This window comes from Scyliorhinus torazame, chromosome 27, assembly GCF_047496885.1.
Source record: "Scyliorhinus torazame isolate Kashiwa2021f chromosome 27, sScyTor2.1, whole genome shotgun sequence".
Taxonomy (NCBI): domain Eukaryota; kingdom Metazoa; phylum Chordata; class Chondrichthyes; order Carcharhiniformes; family Scyliorhinidae; genus Scyliorhinus; species Scyliorhinus torazame.
This window is the reverse complement of record NC_092733.1, coordinates 43462457-43480109: the sequence shown is the minus strand read 5'-3', so window position 1 is coordinate 43480109 and position 17653 is coordinate 43462457. Positions and strand designations below refer to the sequence as shown.

General features: G+C 48.4%; 1 protein-coding gene across 1 annotated transcript in view; it reads right to left on the bottom strand.

The window, feature by feature from the left end:
• LOC140403373 (uncharacterized) overlaps positions 1 to 17653 on the bottom strand; it is a 201595-nt gene that overhangs the window by 25857 nt on the left and 158085 nt on the right. The window contains exons 31-33 of the mRNA XM_072491293.1: positions 16338 to 16414; positions 16081 to 16245; positions 11704 to 11845 (exon numbers count right to left, since the gene is read on the bottom strand). Coding sequence (XP_072347394.1) covers positions 11704 to 11845; positions 16081 to 16245; positions 16338 to 16414 — 384 coding nt within the window. The remainder of the gene's footprint in view (positions 1 to 11703; positions 11846 to 16080; positions 16246 to 16337; positions 16415 to 17653) is intronic.

Genomic DNA, 17653 nt, shown 5'->3' with positions numbered 1-17653 from the left:
TTCACTGCTGGGGTTGTGACCTCTGTAGGCATCGGTCTTCTCTGAATGCACCCCTCTGGGAATTGATTTGCACAGGCGATTCAAGTCGGTGCAATTCCATCCTTTGACCACTAGATGGAGCCTTGCACAGGAGATTTTGGTCAGTGTAATTCTATCCTTTGATCACCAGGTGGAATCTCTGTCTCCTTGAGATACGACTGGAGCTTTATACCTGAGAAATTACAGCAGACTTTATGTCCAGTCTGCCTTTGTCTGTTTGACCGACCTCGGTGCAGAGTTTCGACCTGCATCATGCAGAGAATCCTCAGGTTGCGTTTCCCCCAGCCATTCAGACAGAGAACTAAACTGTTACAGACCTGCTCAGTAACTGAAGTCACAGCCTTTAAAACCAGCAGCTCCTTCACAGGTCTGACTCCTGTCTGCAATCTTCTAAATAGGAGTGCCTTCCGCACGTCTGGCTGGGAGAGAGTGCCTTCAAGCTGCTGGCTGAATCTCTTCACAAAACTCAGGACAAGATGGAGCTCTTCACATGGCCCGCATTTCTTCCGAAATGTTCCGAATGGCTCAACCAATCACAAGCGAAAACAGGCAAAGTCTCAGAATTTCAGACACACAGATTGGCTGCTTACAAGGTTATCAGACTGACATCATGGGCTCTGCCACACAGCATAAAGGGGGAGTCCTGGGCAACTTGATTAGACCAGGGGTGGTTTGGTACGCCTAAAGTCTGGAGCTTAAGCATAAATCCCAGTTTTGCAGCAGCTAAGAAGTGGACTGTAGATTAAAGGCAGTCAGCAGGACAGGAATTACAAAAGAAACACAGAACAGACAAAGGTTTTTGGCCGGATCCTTATACCAGACAGAGACAAAACGTCTCCCGGGCTGTTGAGGAAAACAAGGGAAGATGTAATCAGGACTCAAAGCATCTTCACCCATTGACCGTGGCTATAGGTGTGGAGCTGGAGATCTGCAGGACTAATAACAAAAACAGGATGAAGAGACAGTGTGACTAATTACAGACCACTCCGTCTAACGTCTGTGATGGGTACATTATGGGGAATAATTGTATAAAATTATATTAATCATGGTTTATATATTATGATCACAGAATTTACAGTGCTGAAGGACCCATTCGGCCCATCGAGTCCGCACCGGTCCCTACACTTCTACCCTATCCCCGTAACCCCACCGTACCTTACTTTTTTAAAATCTGTCTATATATATGTTTCTGGAACATACCTCTTCATTCACCCGAGGAAGGAGCAGTGCTCCGAAAGCTAGTGATTCGAAACAAGCCTGTTGGACTTGAACCTGGTGTTGTAAGACTTCTTACTGTGCCCACCCCAGTCCAATGCCGGCATCTCCACATCATTACTTTTTTTTGGACACTAAGGGCAATTTAGCATGGCCAATCCACTTACCCCTGCACATCTTTGGACTTAGCCATTGTGCTAACCATAATGCTGCCTTGCTGCCCAATCAGGGGCAGCATGGTAGCATAGTGGTTAGCACAGTTGCTTTACAGCTCCAGGGTCCCAGCTTCGATTCCCGGCTTGGGTCACTGTCTGTGCGGAGTCTGCACGTTCTCCCCCTGTCTGCGTGGGTTTCCTCCGGGTGCTCCGGTTTCCTCCCATAGCCCAAAGATGTGCAGGTTAGGTGGATTGGCCATGATAAATTGCCCTTAAGTGTCCAAAAAATTGAGGTGGGGTGACTGGGTTACGGGGATAGGGTGGAGCTGTGGGCTTGGGAGTGGTGCTCTTTCCATGGGCCGGTACAGATTTGATGTGCCAAATGGCCTCCTTCTGGACTGTAAATTCGATGATTCTATGGTTTCGAAAGACATAACTTAATCAAAGAGAGTCAGGACCGATCTGTTCCGGCGAAGTCTAGTTTGACTAAATTGATTATATGTTTGGGGCAGTAACATGGAGGGTTGATGAGGATAACGTGCATGATATAACCTACATGGGTTTTAGCAAGCGTTTTGACAAGGTCCAACAAGACGGACGGGTCAGGAAGTTGCTATCTGATGCGATCCAGCCAAAGTGCCAATCTGCATCCCAATTGGCTTAATGCCAGAAAGCAAAGGGTTCTGGTTCGTGTTAGTATTGAGATCGGAAGGTTGTTTCCAGTGGCATTCTGGAGGGATCCAGACTGGGTTCCTGGGTTCTTGTGGTATACTAGTAGGATACTGTTGTAAACCATTTATCTGCTCTGCGTTTCCTTTTTAATTTTGTCCCGTTTGCCTTTCATCTACAATCCCCTTGCTAGCTGCTGCAAAACAAAACTGCCCCCGGTCTAATGGCCCAGGACTTCCCTTTTAGGGTCTGTGGCAGAAGCCATGATGTCAGTTTGATAGACTGGGCATGCAGCCAATCGGTGAATCTGAAATGCTGGACTATCTCCTAATGTTGCTTACGATTGGTGGAGCCACTCAGAATCTTCTGGAAGAAAGGAGGGACATCTGGAGAGCTCCATTTTGTCCTCAGTTCGAAGAGGACTTTCAGCCAGGAAGCAGCTGGACAATTCTCTCTTTGTTCTCTCTACCTCTGTGATTTAAAAGGCTGCTGAGTTTTGCACTGAGTGCTGAATTTGGTGCTTTTTGAGTGCTAAAGTAAGAGTTTGGTGACCGAGGGAGTGCTGAATTTGGTGCTTTTTGAGTGCTATAGTAAGAGTTTGGTGACCGAGGGATTTAGGTGAGGAGGGAGTAAGGTGCTCCTTTCATTTTGTTTCCGACATTTCCGCAAACAGTGCGAAGAGAGCCAGGAGTTTACAGAAACTGTAGCTGACTGGGAGCAGAGTCGGAGGGCGGAGATCTAGTTAGTCCACACGGCAGATATATTCTGTAAGGTAAGAGGGGATGGAGGCTAGGCCAGTTGCATGCTCCTCCTGTAGGATGTGGGTGGTGAGGGATACCACTGGTGTCCCCGCTGACTATACCTGCGGGAAGTGCACCCAACTTCAGCTCCTCCACGACCGTGTTAGGGAACTGGAGCTGAATCTGGATGAACTTCGGATCATCCGGGAGGCAGAGGGGGTGATTGAGAAGAGTTACAGGGAGGTAACCACACCCAAGGTACAGGACAAGAATAGCTGGGTTACAGTCAGGGAGAAAAAACCAAACAGGCAGACAGTGCAGGGATCCCTCGTGGCCGTTCCCCTTCAAAACAAGTATACCGTTTTGGATGCTGTTGGGGGGGATGACCTACCGGGGGAAGGCCCTAGCGGCCAGGTCTCTGGCACTGAGCCTGGCTCTGGGGCTCAGAAGGGAAGGGGGGGGAGAATAGAAAAGCAATAGTTGTAGGAGATTCAATGGTTAACAAAAGGAGGTAGGCAGAAAGTGAGTAATTATAGGCCAGTGAGCTTAACTTCGGTAGTCGGGAAGATGCTGGAATCTATCATCAAGGAAGAAATAGCGAGGCATCTGGATGGACATTGTCCCATTGGACAGACGCAGCATGGGTTCATAAAGGGCAGGTCGTGCCTAACTAATTTAGTGGAATTTTTTGAGGACATTAACAGTGCGGTAGATAACGGGGAGCCAATGGATGTGGTATATCTGGATTTCCAGAAAGCCTTTGACAAGGTGCCACACAAAAGGTTGTTGCATCAGATAAAGATGCATGGCATTAAGGGGAAAGTAGGAGCATGGATAGAGGATTGGTTAATTAATAGAAAGCAAAGAGTGGGGATTAATGGGTGTTTCTCTGGTTGGCAATCAGTAGCTAGCGGTGTCCCTCAGGGATCAGTGTTGGGCCCACAACTGTTCACAATTTACATAGATGATTTGGAGTTGGGGACCAAGGGCAATGTGTCCAAGTTTGCAGACGACACTAAGATAAGTGGTAAAGCAAAAAGTGCAGAGGATACTGGAAGTCTGCAGAGGGATTTGGACAGGCTAAGTGAATGGGCTAGGGTCTGGCAGATGGAATACAATGTTGACAAATGTGAGGTTATCCATTTTGATAAGAATAACGGCAAAAGGGATTATTATTTAAATGATAAAATATTAAAACATGCTGCTGTGCAGAGAGACCTGGGTGTGCTAGTGCATGAGTCGCAGAAAGTTGGTTTTCAGGTGCAACAGGTGATTAAGAAGGCAAATGGAATTTTGTCCTTCATTGCTGGAGGGATGGAGTTTAAGACTGGGGAGGTTATGCTGCAATTGTATAAGGTGTTAGTGAGGCCACACCTGGAGTATTGTGTTCAGTTTTGGTCTCCTTACTTGAGAAAGGACGTACTGGCACTGGAGGGTGTGCAGAGGAGATTCACTAGGTTAACCCCAGAGCTGAAGGGGTTGGATTACGAGGAGAGGTTGAGTAGACTGGGACTGTACTCGTTGGAATTTAGAAGGATGAGGGGGGATCTTATAGAAACATATAAGATTATGAAGGGAATAGATAGGATAGATGCGGGCAGGTTGTTTCCACTGGCGGGTGAAAGCAGAACTAGGGGGCATAGCCTCAAAATAAGGGGAAGTAGGTTTAGGACTGAGTTTAGGAGGAACCTCTTCACCCAAAGGGTTGTGAATCTATGGAATTCCTTGCCCAGTGAAGCAGTAGAGGCTCCTTCATTAAATGTTTTTAAGATAAAGACAGATAGTTTTTTGAAGAATAAAGGGATTAAGGGTTATGGTGTTCGGGCCGGAAAGTGGAGCTGAGTCCACAACAGATCAGCCATGATCTCATTGAATGGCGGAGCAGGCTCGAGGGGCCAGATGGCCGACTCCTACTCCTAGTTCTTATGTTCTTATGTTATGGGGAATAGATAGGAGATTCTGTGGTCGCGAATGAGACTCCCGGAAGGTATGTTGCCTCCCGGGTGCCAGGGCCAGGGATGTCTCGGATCGTGTCTTCAGGATCCTTAAGAGGGAGGCTGAGCAGCCAGAAGTCGTGGTGCACATTGGTACCAACGACATAGGTAGGAAAAGGGGTGTGGAGGTAATAAACAAGTTTAGGGAGTTAGGCTGGAAGTTAAAAGCCAGGACAGACAGAGTTTTCATCTCTGGTTTGTTGCCGGTGCCACGTGATAGCGAGGCTAGGAATAGGGAGAGAGTGCAGCTGAACACGTGGCTGCAGGAATGGTGTAGGAGGGAGGGCTTCAGGTATTTGGATAATTGGAGCGCATTCTGGGGAAGGTGGGACCTGTACAAGCAGGACGGGTTGCATCTGAACCAGAGGGGCACCAATATCCTGGGAGGGAGGTTTTCTAGTACTCTTCGGGAGGGTTTAAACTAATTTGGCAGGGGAATGGGAACCGGATTTGTAGTCCAGCAACTAAGGTAGCCGATATTCAGGACGCCAAAGCGTATAGTGAGGCAGTGGGGAAGGGAACACTGACAAAGGAGAGTACTTGCAGGCACGGAGATGGGTTGAAGTGTGTATACTTCAACGCAAGAAGCATCAGGAATAAGGTGGGTGAACTTAAGACATGGATCGGTACTTGGGACTACGATGTAGTGGCCATCACGGAAACTTGGATAGAAGAGGGGCAGAAATGGTTGTTGGAGGTCCCTGGTTATAGATGTTTCAATCAGATTAGGGAGGGTGGTAAAAGAGGTGGGGGGGTGGCATTATTAATTAGAGATAGTATAACAGCTGCAGAAAGGCAGTTCGAGGAGTATCAGCCTACTGAGGTAGTATGGGTTGAAGTCAGAAATAGGAAAGGAGCAGTCACCTTGTTAGGAGTTTTCTATAGGCCCCCCAATAGTAGCAGAGATGTGGAGGAACAGATTGGGAAGCAGATTTTGGAAAGGTGCAGAAGTCATAGGGTAGTAGTCATGGGCGACTTTAACTTCTCAAATATTGAGTGGAAACTCTTTAGATCAAATAGTTTGGATGGGGTGGTGTTTGTGCAGTGTGTCCAGGAAGCTATTCTAACACAGTATGTAGATTGTCCGACCAGAGGAGGGGCAATATTGGATTTAGTACTTGGTAATGAACCAGGGCAAGTGATAGATTTGTTAGTGGGGGAGCATTTTGGAGATAGTGACCACAATTCTGTGACTTTCACTTTAGTAATGGAGAGGGATAGGTACGTGCAACAGGGCAAGGTTTACAATTGGGGGAAGGGTAAATACGATGTTGTCAGACAAGAATTGGAGTGCATAAGTTGGGAACATAGGCTGGCAGGGAAGGACGCAAGTGAAATGTGGAACTTGTTCAAGGAACAGGTGCTACGTGTCCTTGATATGTATGTCCCTGACAGGCAGGGAAGAGATGGTCGAGTGAGGGAACAATGGTTGACAAGAGAGGTTGAATGTCTTGTTAAGTGGAAAAAGGAGACTTATATAAGGCTGAGGAAACAAGGTTCAGACAGGGCATTGGAGGGATACAAGATAGCCAGGAGGGAACTGAAGAAAGGGATAAGGAGAGCAACGAGAGGGCATGAACAATCTTTGGCAGGTAGGATCAAGGAAAACCCCAAGGCCTTTTACACATATGTGATTAATATGAGAATGACGAGAGCGAGGGTAGGTCCGATCAAGGACAGTAGCGGGAGATTGTGTATAGAGTCTGAAGAGATAGGAGAGGTCTTGAACGACTACTTTTCTTCTGTATTTACAAATGAGAGGGGCGATATTGTTGGAGAGGACAGTGTGAAACAGATTGGTAAGCTCGAGGAAATACTTGTCAGGAAGGAAGATGTGTTGGGCATTTTGAAAAACTTGAGGATAGACAAGTCCCCCGGGCCTGACGGTATATATCCAAGGATTCTATGGGAAGCAAGAGATGAAATTGCAGAGCCGTTGGCAATGATCTTTTCGTCCTCACTGTCAACAGGGGTGGTACCAGGGGATTGACGAGTGGTGAATGTCGTGCCCCTGTTCAAAAAAGGGACTAGGAATAACCCTGGGAATTACAGGCCAGTTAGTCTTACTTCGGTGGTAGGCCAAGTACTGGAAAGGGTCCTGAAGGATAGGATTTCTGAACATCTGGAAAGGCACTGCTTGATTAGGGATAGTCAGCACGGATTTGTGAGGGGTAGGTCTTGCCTTACAAGTCTTATTGAATTCTTTGAGGAGGTGACCAAGCATGTGGATGAAGGTAAAGCAGTGGATGTAGTGTACATGGATTTTAGTAAGGCATTTGATAAGATTCCCCATGGTAGGCTTATGCAGAAAGTAAGGAGGCATGGGATAGTGGGAAATTTGGCCAGTTGGATAACGAACTGTTTGTGATTTTCATTAATGACTTGGATGAGGGAGTTGAAGGGTGGGTCAGTAAATTTGCAGACGATACGAAGATTGGTGGAGTTGTGGATAGTGAGGAGGGCTGTTGTCGGCTGCAAAGAGACATAGAATGGATGCAGAGCTGGGCTGAGAAGTGGCAGATGGAGTTTAACCCTGAAAAGTGTGAGGTTGTCCATTTTGGAAGGACAAATATGAATGCGGAATACAGGGTTAACGGTAGAGTTCTTGGCAATGTGGAGAAGCAGAGAGATCTTGGGGTCTATGTTCATACATCTTTGAAAGTTGCACTCAAGTGGATAGAGCTGTGAAGAAGGCCTATGGTGTGCTCGCGTTCATTAACAGAGGGATTGAATTTAAGAGCCGTGAGGTGATGATGCAGCTGTACAAAACTTTGGTAAGGCCACATTTGGAGTATTGTGTACAGGTCTGGTCGACTCATTTTAGGAAGGATGTGGAAGCTTTGGAAAGGTGCAAAGAAGATTTACCAGGATGTTGCCTGGAATGGAGAGTAGGTCTTAAGAGGAAAGGTTGAGGGTGCGAGGCCTTTTCTCATTAGAGCGGAGAAGGATGAGGGGCGACTTGATAAGGGCGGTTTATAAGATGATCAGGGGAATCGATAGAGTAGACAGTCAGAGACTTTTCCCCCGGGTGGAACAAACCATTACAAGGGGACATAAATTTAAGGTGAAAGGTGGAAGATATAGGAGGGATATCAGAGGTAGGTTCTTTACCCAGAGAGTAGTGGGGGCATGGAATGCACTGCCTGTGGAAGTAGTTGAGTCGGAAACATTAGGGACCTTCAAGCAGCTATTGGATAGGTACATGGATTACGGTAAAATGATATAGTGTAGATTTATTTGTTCTTAAGGGCAGCACGGTAGCATTGTGGATAGCACAATTGCTTCACAGCTCCAGGGTCCCAGGTTCGATTCCGGCTTGGGTCACTGTCTGTGCGGAGTCTGCACGTCCTCCCCGTGTCTGCGTGGGTTTCCTCCGGGTGCTCCGGTTTCCTCCCACAGTCCAAAGATGTGCAGGTTAGGTGAATTGGCCAATGATAAATTGCCCTTAGTGTCCAAAATTGCCCTTGGTGTTGGGTGGAGGTGTTGAGTTTGGGTAGGGTGCTCTTTCCAAGAGCCGGTGCAGACTCAAAGGGCCGAATGGCCTCCTTCTGCACTGTAAATTCAATGATAATCTATGATTAATTCTAGGACAAAGGTTCGGCACAACATCGTGGGTGAAGGGCCTGCTCTGTGCTGTATTTTCTATGTTCTATGTTCTATGCTGATCAGATCTGTGAAGGCACTCCTCTTTAAAAGACAGACTGCAGTGAAAACTGTGATGAGAAACGTCTGGAGTGAAAGATTGTGACCGGTTTCTCCTCCACGTCTGTGATTCGTTAATCCTCTGTCTGAATAGCTGGGTAAAGCTCAATATGAGAACACTCTTTATAATACAGCATGCACAGAGATCATGCAAAAGGAAGACAGTTTAGAACGCTCAGGTTTAAAGTTCCAGTGATATCTCAGGGATCAGCGTGCTCCATTCAGTGGTCGGAGGTCAGAATTACATTGACCGAAATCCCTGAATGAAGCTTCATCCGGTGGTTGATGGTCAGAATTTCATTGACCTGAATCTCCAGTTTGAAGCTCCATCTGATGGTCGGAGCTCAGAATGACACTGATCGGAATCACTTATATAAACCAATTGCCCAGAGAGTCGCATTCAGAGACAAAAGAACAAAGAACAAAGAAATGTACAGCACAGGAACAGGCCCTTCGGCCCTCCAAGCCCGTGCCGACCATACTGCCCGACTAAACTACAATCTTCTACACTTCCTGGGTCCGTATCCTTCTATTCCCATCCTATTCATATATTTGTCAAGATGCCCCTTAAATGTCCCTATCGTCCCTGCCTCCACTACCTCCTCCGGTAGTGAGTTCCAGGCACCCACTACCCTCTGCGTAAAAAACTTGCCTCGTACATCTACTCTAAACTTTGCCCCTCTCACCTTAAACCTATGCCCCCTAGTAATTGACCCCTCTACCCTGGGGAAAAGCCTCTGACTATCCACTCTGTCTATGCCCCTCATAATTTTGTATACCTCTATCAGGTCGCCCCTCAACCTCCTTCGTTCCAGTGAGAACAAACCGAGTTTATTCAATCGCTCCTCATAGCTTATGCCCTCCATACCAGGCAACATTCTGGTAAATCTCTTCTGCACCCTCTCTAAAGCCTCCACATCCTTCTGGTAGTGTGGCGACCAGAATTGAACACTATACTCCAAGTGTGGCCTAACTAAGGTTCTATACAGCTGCAACATGACTTGCCAATTCTTATACTCAATGCCCCGGCCAATGAAGGCAAGCATGCCGTATGCCTTCTTGACTACCTTCTCCACCTGTGTAGCCCCTTTCAGTGATCTGTGGACCTGTACTCCTAGATCTCTTTGACTTTCAATACTCTTGAGGGTTCTACCATTCACTGTATATTCCCTACCTGCATTAGCCCTTCCAAAATGCATTACCTCACATTTGTCCAGGTTAAACTCCATCTGCCATCTCTCCGCCCAAGTCTCCAGACAATCTAAATCCTGCTGTATCCTCAGACAGTCCTCATCGCTATCCGCAATTCCACCAACCTTTGTGTCGTCTGCAAACTTACTAATCAGACCAGTTACATTTTCCTCCAAATCATTTATATATACTACAAAGAGCAAAGGTCCCAGCACTGATCCCTGTGGAACACCACTGGTCACAGCCCTCCAATTAGAAAAGCATCCCTCCATTGCTACCCTCTGCCTTCTATGGCCTAGCCAGTTCTGTATCCACCTTGCCAGTTCACCCCTGATCCCGTGTGACTTCACCTTTTGTACTAGTCTACCATGAGGGACCTTGTCAAAGGCCTTACTGAAGTCCATATAGACAACATCTACTGCCCTACCTGCATCAATCATCTTAGTGACCTCCTCGAAAAACTCTATCAAGTTAGTGAGACACGACCTCCCCTTCACAAAACCGTGCTGCCTCTCACTAATACGTCCATTTGCTTCCAAATGGGAGTAGATCCTGTCTCGAAGAATTCTCTCCAGTAATTTCCCTACCACTGAAGTAAGGCTCACCGGCCTGTAGTTCCCGGGATTATCCCTGCCACCCTTCTTAAACAGAGGAACAACATTGGCTATTCTCCAGTCCTCCGGGACATCCCCTGAAGACAGCGACGACCGGTGCCTCCTGAGACCAGAACCGCCGCAGCGGAGATTCATCTCAAACATTTTCTTCAATTCTTGTTGTTTTAATTCTTCCCCTCCCCTTACCGTGTGTCTGTCTTGTGTGTGTCCAGGTGGAGGGTGGGACGGGGCTTTGGGAATAGATGGAGTCAGGAAAACACAAATTATTGGGCAATTCACTTATGTTGGGACTGTAACTGACGACACACTCACCCAGGGTGTTGAAACAAAGAAATGGGATTGAAAGTTGTCGACATGATTAAATGTCTGTAGCAGAGACGGAAATTGTTCCTGTGGTTTGAGAGTGAGGAGAAAAGCTGTAAACTCTTGGAAGATATCAATGGACTGGTCAGGTGGGTGGATGTGTGAGCAAGTGAACTCCATGTGGAGAAGTGGGAGGAAATGGGTTTTGGGAGTGTCATCACCCCGACGAGGACTAAGGGCAGCCACTGTTGATACCCCCGTGGGACACGAAGAGTATGAGCTTCCCTGATAGGGAGCAGAGACCACCCAGCTGGCGGTTGCTATACCTAAATATATAGTCGACCCAAGCAGGGCCTGGAGCTGTACGTTGTCCCAAAAGGGACTGAATTGGGAGAGAGTTACTGCTGTGGCTAGATGTTGTACATAGTTCAATAAATCCCAGCTAGCTTCCTCATTCACTAAACTGGCGACGAGGACAAAGAGGCTCCGGTCTCGTTTGTGGAACCGCCAGCCGCCCCAGATGAATATTATTCAGGAACATGTGGACATAAAATCCAAGATGCCTCTGTTCGGTAAGCTAGAAGCCTTTGATGCAAGTCTGCAAGACTGGAGCTAGTATGCTGAATGCAGGAGATACAGCTTCCAGGCTAATTTCCCCAGGTATTATGGTGGAAGATCGTCAGAAATTCATCCTCCTGAACGCGTGCGAGGCCCGTCTTTTGGAATTATAAAGAGTCCCATTAACCTGAATGCAGCAGGCTCTAAATAGTTTGGCGAACTGACCATATTGGTGGCTGAAACCCTCTCTTTTTTTGTTTTATAAATTTAGCGTGGCCAATTATTTTTTTTTCAATTCAGGAGCTATTGAGCCTGGGAGTTAAAGTGGCTGGTCATGAATTGTCTTTCAGGGGAAGATCCACGGTATTGGACAAGATTATCCCAACCAAGGCTGGATTCACTACTTTTATTTATTTCAGATCCATGTCTGGACCACTGCAGGAGCCTCGATCTTTCCTTTACTCTCAACCAATTCTCTGCAGTTACACTGATGAGTTTAATCAAGTTTCCCCCTGCATCTTACCTGTTGAATCTGTACCATCCAGGGACAAGATTGTTGTCACAATGTAAACTAGAACACTTTCGACCAACACACTTTGTGCTCCTCCACCGCTGGTTCAGGACTTGGTGACTCACACACGGGTCGACAGGCTTGGACTGTCCGGCTGATGAGCACAAGATGTTTATTGTAAAGATAAAGTTTAGGAAATGTTCCACACTGACTCGTCTCCATTGAAACATTAAAAACCTCCCTTTCACCCACTGCTCTGCTATCAAATCCCTGAAATGAAAGCGGGAATCTCTACTCCTTCCCGAGACCAGTACCCGGAACCCCCCACCCCCCACCCATCCCCCCTCCTCATCTCCCCTCCACCCCACCCATCCTCTCTCTCCCCACCCCACCCATCCCCCCTCTCTCTCCCCCCACCCATCATCCCCCCCACCCTTGCCCCCTCTTCCCCGCCACACCCATCACCCCCCAACCCCACCCACCCATGCCGACTCTCCCCCCCCACCATCCCCCATCTCTCCCTCCCACCCATCCCCCCTCTCCCCCCACCCAAAGTGTTGTTACTCTATGAAATCCATCTCCCAGAAAGCACTGATTGGCTCTTTGAGTTGACTGTAGGCTGAGTTAGAGATTTTCAGAAACAAGGGATTCAAGACTTGTGAGGGGCTGACGGCAGATTGGAGATGAGGCAACCGGCAAATCTGCCAGGCTCAGATTGAATGCTGGGACAGGCTGGAAGGGCCGAATGGCTGACTCCAGTTTAGTCCCATGTGCAGATGTCCATCGCAGTCTCCTCACTCAGTTCACTCCACACTGAGGGGCTGAGGTTCAGCGTGACACACCCGGCAGCAATCGATGTGACTCACAAACACGGAAAACTGGGCCCATTTGCAAATTGAAGGTTCTGAGAGTTTAAAATCAGTGTCAGCTTGGAGAATAAAATCACTTCAGGAGGTTGAGCAGTGGGTGGTGATGAATGGGTTATTTTGACATTCAATGATGATCCCCAGTGTTGGGGCTGCCACCTGGACACTTTCTGCTATTGGGAAATGATTTGAATATTGGAAAGGCAAGATAACTCTCCAAACGTCCTGAGCAAAGCAAACCTGGAGATGGGGCAGTGAGTGAGGAGGATACCCATTATTTAACAGCACATGGATAGGCTGGTGAAATGGACAAGAAAGTGGCCGATGATTTCACACAGAAAGGTCTGAAGCTTTTTTCTAGGAGAGTTGGGGAGAGTCAAGATAGACTTTATGGTGCAGTTCAAAAGAGTGTTCAGGGACAGAGGGTCTTGGAGGTCTGTGGGCAATGGTCTTTGAAGACAATCACTTATATTGAGTGGGACGTGATGAAACCATTAGTAGAGGTGTAATGTGTAAAATCAGCAAAGACCATGTTGAAGGATGTGAGGGTTCTTGGGCGAGATTCTCCGACCTCCCGCCGGGTCAGAGAATCGCCGGGGGCTGCCGTGAATCCCGCCCCCGCCGGTTTCCGAATTCTCCGGCACCGGATATTCGGCAGGGGCGGGAATCGCGCCGCGCCGGTTGGCGGGCCCCCCGCGCGATTCTCCGGCCCGGATGGGCCGAAGTCCCGCTGCTAAAATGCCTGATTAAACCACCTCTCTTACCGGCGGGACAAGGCGGCACGGGCGGGCTCCGGGGTCCTGGGGGGGGCAGGGCGATCTGGCCCCGGGGGGTGCCCCCACGGTGGCCTGGCCCGCGCTCGGTGCCCACCGATCCGCGGGCGGGCCTGTGCCGTGGGGGCACTCTTTTCCTTCCGCCTTCGCCACGGTCTCCACCATGGCGGAGGCGGAAGAGACTCCCTCCACTGCGCAGGCGCGGGGATGCCGTCAGTGGCCGCTAACGCTCCCGAGCATGCGCCGCCCGGAGATGTCATTCCCGCGCCAGCTGGCGGGGCACCAAAGGCCTTTTCCGCCAGCTGGTGGGCGGAAATTCGCCCGGCGCGGGCCTAGCCCCTTAAGGTTGGGGCTCGGCCCCCCAAATGCGGAGCATTCCGCACCTTTGGGGCGGCACGATGCCCGACTGATTTGCGCCGTTTTGGGCGCCAGTCTGCGGACATCGCGCCGATACCGGAGAATTTCGCCCAAGAGGGGGCAGAGGAGATTTAACCAGGATAGCTACAGGAATGATGGAGCTCAGTACAAGTTTAGAATGGAGAATCTGATGCCTACGGCGCTGAGGATCCGGGTTTGACCCCGGCCCCAGGTCACTGTCCGTGTGGGGTTTGTACATTCTCCCCGTGTCTGCGCGGATTCACCCCCATACCCCAAAGATGTGCAGGGTAGGTGGATTGGCCATTCTACATTGCCCCTTAATTGGAAAAGAATAATTGAATTGGGTACTCATTTTGTAAATGGGGAATCTGAGCTTATTCTTTCGAGGGCAAAGGTACTTCGGTGAGAGTTGCTCGCCGTGTCGAAGATGGTGACTGGTTTCTGTCATGCAGACAAAGAGAAGCTCTTCCCATTGGTCAGAGAGTTGCTGACGGTACAAGGAGGAGGGGACACGGTTTGAATCTTTGTGCTCAGATGTGGAGGGGAAAGTGAGTGGGAACTTTTTAACACATCGACAGGTATTGATCTGGATCTCATTGTAAGTGAGTGAGGGGGAAACAGAGACAATTCGAAAAGGAAATGGAATGTGCACTCGATGGAATAACCGTCCAGGGAAATGGGAACAGAACGAGGAAATGAAATGAAAATCGCTGATTGTCACAAGTAGGCTTCAATGAAGTTAGTGTGAAAAGCCCCTAGTCGCCACATTCCGGCACCTGTTCGGGGAGGCTGGTACGGGAATGGGACTGATTGGATTTCTCTCCAAGGATTTGATAGTCACTCAGTTCATCCTGAGTATGGAGGGGTTTTCCTATGAGGAGAGGTTGATCAGTAAGTTTGTGAATGATATGAAAATTGGCGGGTGATAAATAGTGAGGAGGATAGCCTTCGATTGCCGGAGGATATAGACGGGCTGGTCATATGGGCTGACCAGTGGCAAATGGAATTCAATGCGGATAAGTGTGAGGTGATGCACTTGGACAGGACAAACAAGGCAAAGGATTACATGGTAAACGGCTGGACCCTGGGAAGCCCCGAGGATCAGAGGGGCCTTGGTGTGCATGGACACCCGTCCCTGAAGGTAGCAGAGCAGGTGGATACAGTGGTTAAGAAGGCCAATGGCCTTTATTAGCCGAGGCAGCGAGTTTAAGAGCAGGGAGGTTATGCTGGAACTGTATAAAACGTCGGTTAGGCCACTGCTAGAGTATTGTGTGCAGTTCTGGAATCCACATTACAGGAAGGATGTGATAGCCACTGGACAGGGTGCAGAGGAGATTTACCAGGATGTTGCCTGGGCTGGAGAGGTTTAGTTATGAAGAGAGATTGGATAGACTGGGGTTGTTTTCCTTGGAGCAGAGGAGACTGAGGGGGACATGATTGAGATGTATAAAATTATGAGGCACACAGATAGAGTGGGCAGGAAGAAACCTTACCCCTCGGTGGAGGGATCAGTGACCAGGGGGCAGAGATTTCCGGTAAGGGGCAGGAGGGTTCGAGGGGGTTTGAGGAGAAACCTTTTTCCCCAGAGGGGGTTGGGAGTCTGGAACTCGCTGCCTGAAAGGGGGGTGGAGGCAGAGACCCTCAGAACATTAAGAAGTATTTAGATGAGCACTTGCAGTCCCAGGGCAAACTATGGGCCAAGTGCTGGGAAATGGGATTAGAATGGTTAGGGGTTGATTTCGACTGATGCAGGCACGATGGGCTGAAGGGCCATAAGACATAGGAGCAGAATTAGGCCACTCGGCCCATCGAGTCTGCTCCGCCATTCAATCATGGCTGTTGTTTTTCTCATCCCATTCTCCTGCCTTCTCCCCATAATCCCGACTCTGCCTGTTAACCAGTCCTTAGTCTGTGTCAGTATCTTGTCTCCTATCCCATTGCTTTACTTTGTTGACCAACCTCCTGTTGGTGAGTTGATCAAAAGCTTTCTGAAAATACAGGAACTCTACATTCCCCTTTATCAATTCTGTTAGTAACATCCTCAAAACCCCCAACATGTTCGTCCAACATCTTTCCCCACATTAACCCATGTCGACTGTGTCCAATCAGATCATCATTATCCAAGTGTCCAGTTCTCACATCCTTCCGAATTGATTTGAACGTTTCCCCTCCGACTGCAGCAAGGTGAGTGAGTTGGGAAAGGGTTACAAAGGAGCTATCAGAGTGTCTGATTCAGTTCCCGTCGCTGGAAATTACACTTTGGGTTTCAGTCCCTTCCAGCAGCGAGGCTCTGATGTAACTTTGTCATTGCTGCTGCTGACCTGGGACATCCCAGAATTACCCGTTTACTCCATTTAAAAACCCCAATGTACCTGTGCAGTAAGCGAGGTGACAGGCGGGAGACTTCTTCAAGTAATAAACAAAGTAATTCCTGCAGCGTTTGATCTTTATGTCCTGAGACCAGCGACAACTATTTCCACTCCAGTGAAAACAAACTTGCCTCTTCACCTCCCCATCACCCGGAGTGGGATGCCTACCTGAAACGAGGGATAGAAAGAGTGAAAAGTGTATCCAGTGTGAATATGTTGGACAGTCAATGGAAATCTGAGATAATAGAGTCTGAAATTACCACGTAACCAGCCCGGGGCGCTTGTGGAGCAGTGATTGACTGGAACAACAGCCTCAGGAATGGTCGATCCACCAGGACTGAAAGAACAATCACAGAGTCAGTCGCTGGACTGGGGAAATCACAATAAAATGAAGAAGGAATTACTCAGCTGGTCAGGCAGCCTGTGTGGAGAGAAACAGAATTAACCTTTCTGTTTGTGATGACCCTTCGTCAGGACAGAGGAGTTATCACAACACCAAACATTAACTCTGATTCTCTCCACAGAAGCTGACTGAGCTGCTGAGTATTTGCAGCATGTTGTGTTTCCATCTCACATTGTATTCAGGAGGACGTGTGTGAAATGTGCAGTGGGATAAACTCAGCAGGGGAGGGAATATTACCGTGTTTAGCACCCTGGAAAGTGGACATGTCCCCAGTGTTATGACACCCTGGGTGGGTGCACAGTCAGTTCCCCCACAGATCCCGGAGTGAATTACCCAATAATTCATGTGTTTCCTTGAGTTTGTTAACCCTTGACTGCGATAACGAGTTACGGGCACCAGGTTTATTGGTAAAATAGTAACTAACTGTTTATTATAACAAGAGAAAAGAAGAACATATAATGGAAACAACGTAACAACTGTCTGCTAGTCACCAATTCACAAAACCCCGTCCCACCCTCCACCCAGACACACACAAGACAGGTACACAGTAAGGGGGGTAGGAACGGTTCAAAAATTAAGGAGCTGCGCGATTTGAGGTTCTTCACTGCTGTGGTTGTGACCTCTGTAGGCATCGGTCTTCTCTGAATGCACCCCTCTGGGAATTGATTTGCACAGGCGATTCAAGTCGGTGCAATTCCATCCTTTGACCACTAGATGGAGCCTTACACAGGAGATTTTGGTCAGTGTAATTCTATCCTTTGACCACCAGGTGGAATCTCTGTCTCCTTGAGATACGACTGGAGCTTTATACCTGAGAAATTACAGCAGACTTTATGTCCAGTCTGCCTTTGTCTGTTTGACCGATCTCGGTGCAGAAATTCGACCTGCATCATGCAGAGAATCCTCAGGTTGCGTTTCCCCCAGCCATTCAGACAGAGAACTAAACTGTTACAGACCTGCTCAGTAACTGAAGTCACAGCCTTTAAAACCAGCAGCTCCTTCACAGGTCTGACTCCTGTCTGCAATCTTCTAAATAGGTGTGCCTTCCGCACGTCTGGCTGGGAGAGAGTGCCTTCAAGCTGCTGGCTGAATCTCTTCACAAAACTCAGGACAAGATGGAGCTCTTCACATGGCCCGCATTTCTTCCGAAATGTTCCGAATGGCTCAACCAAT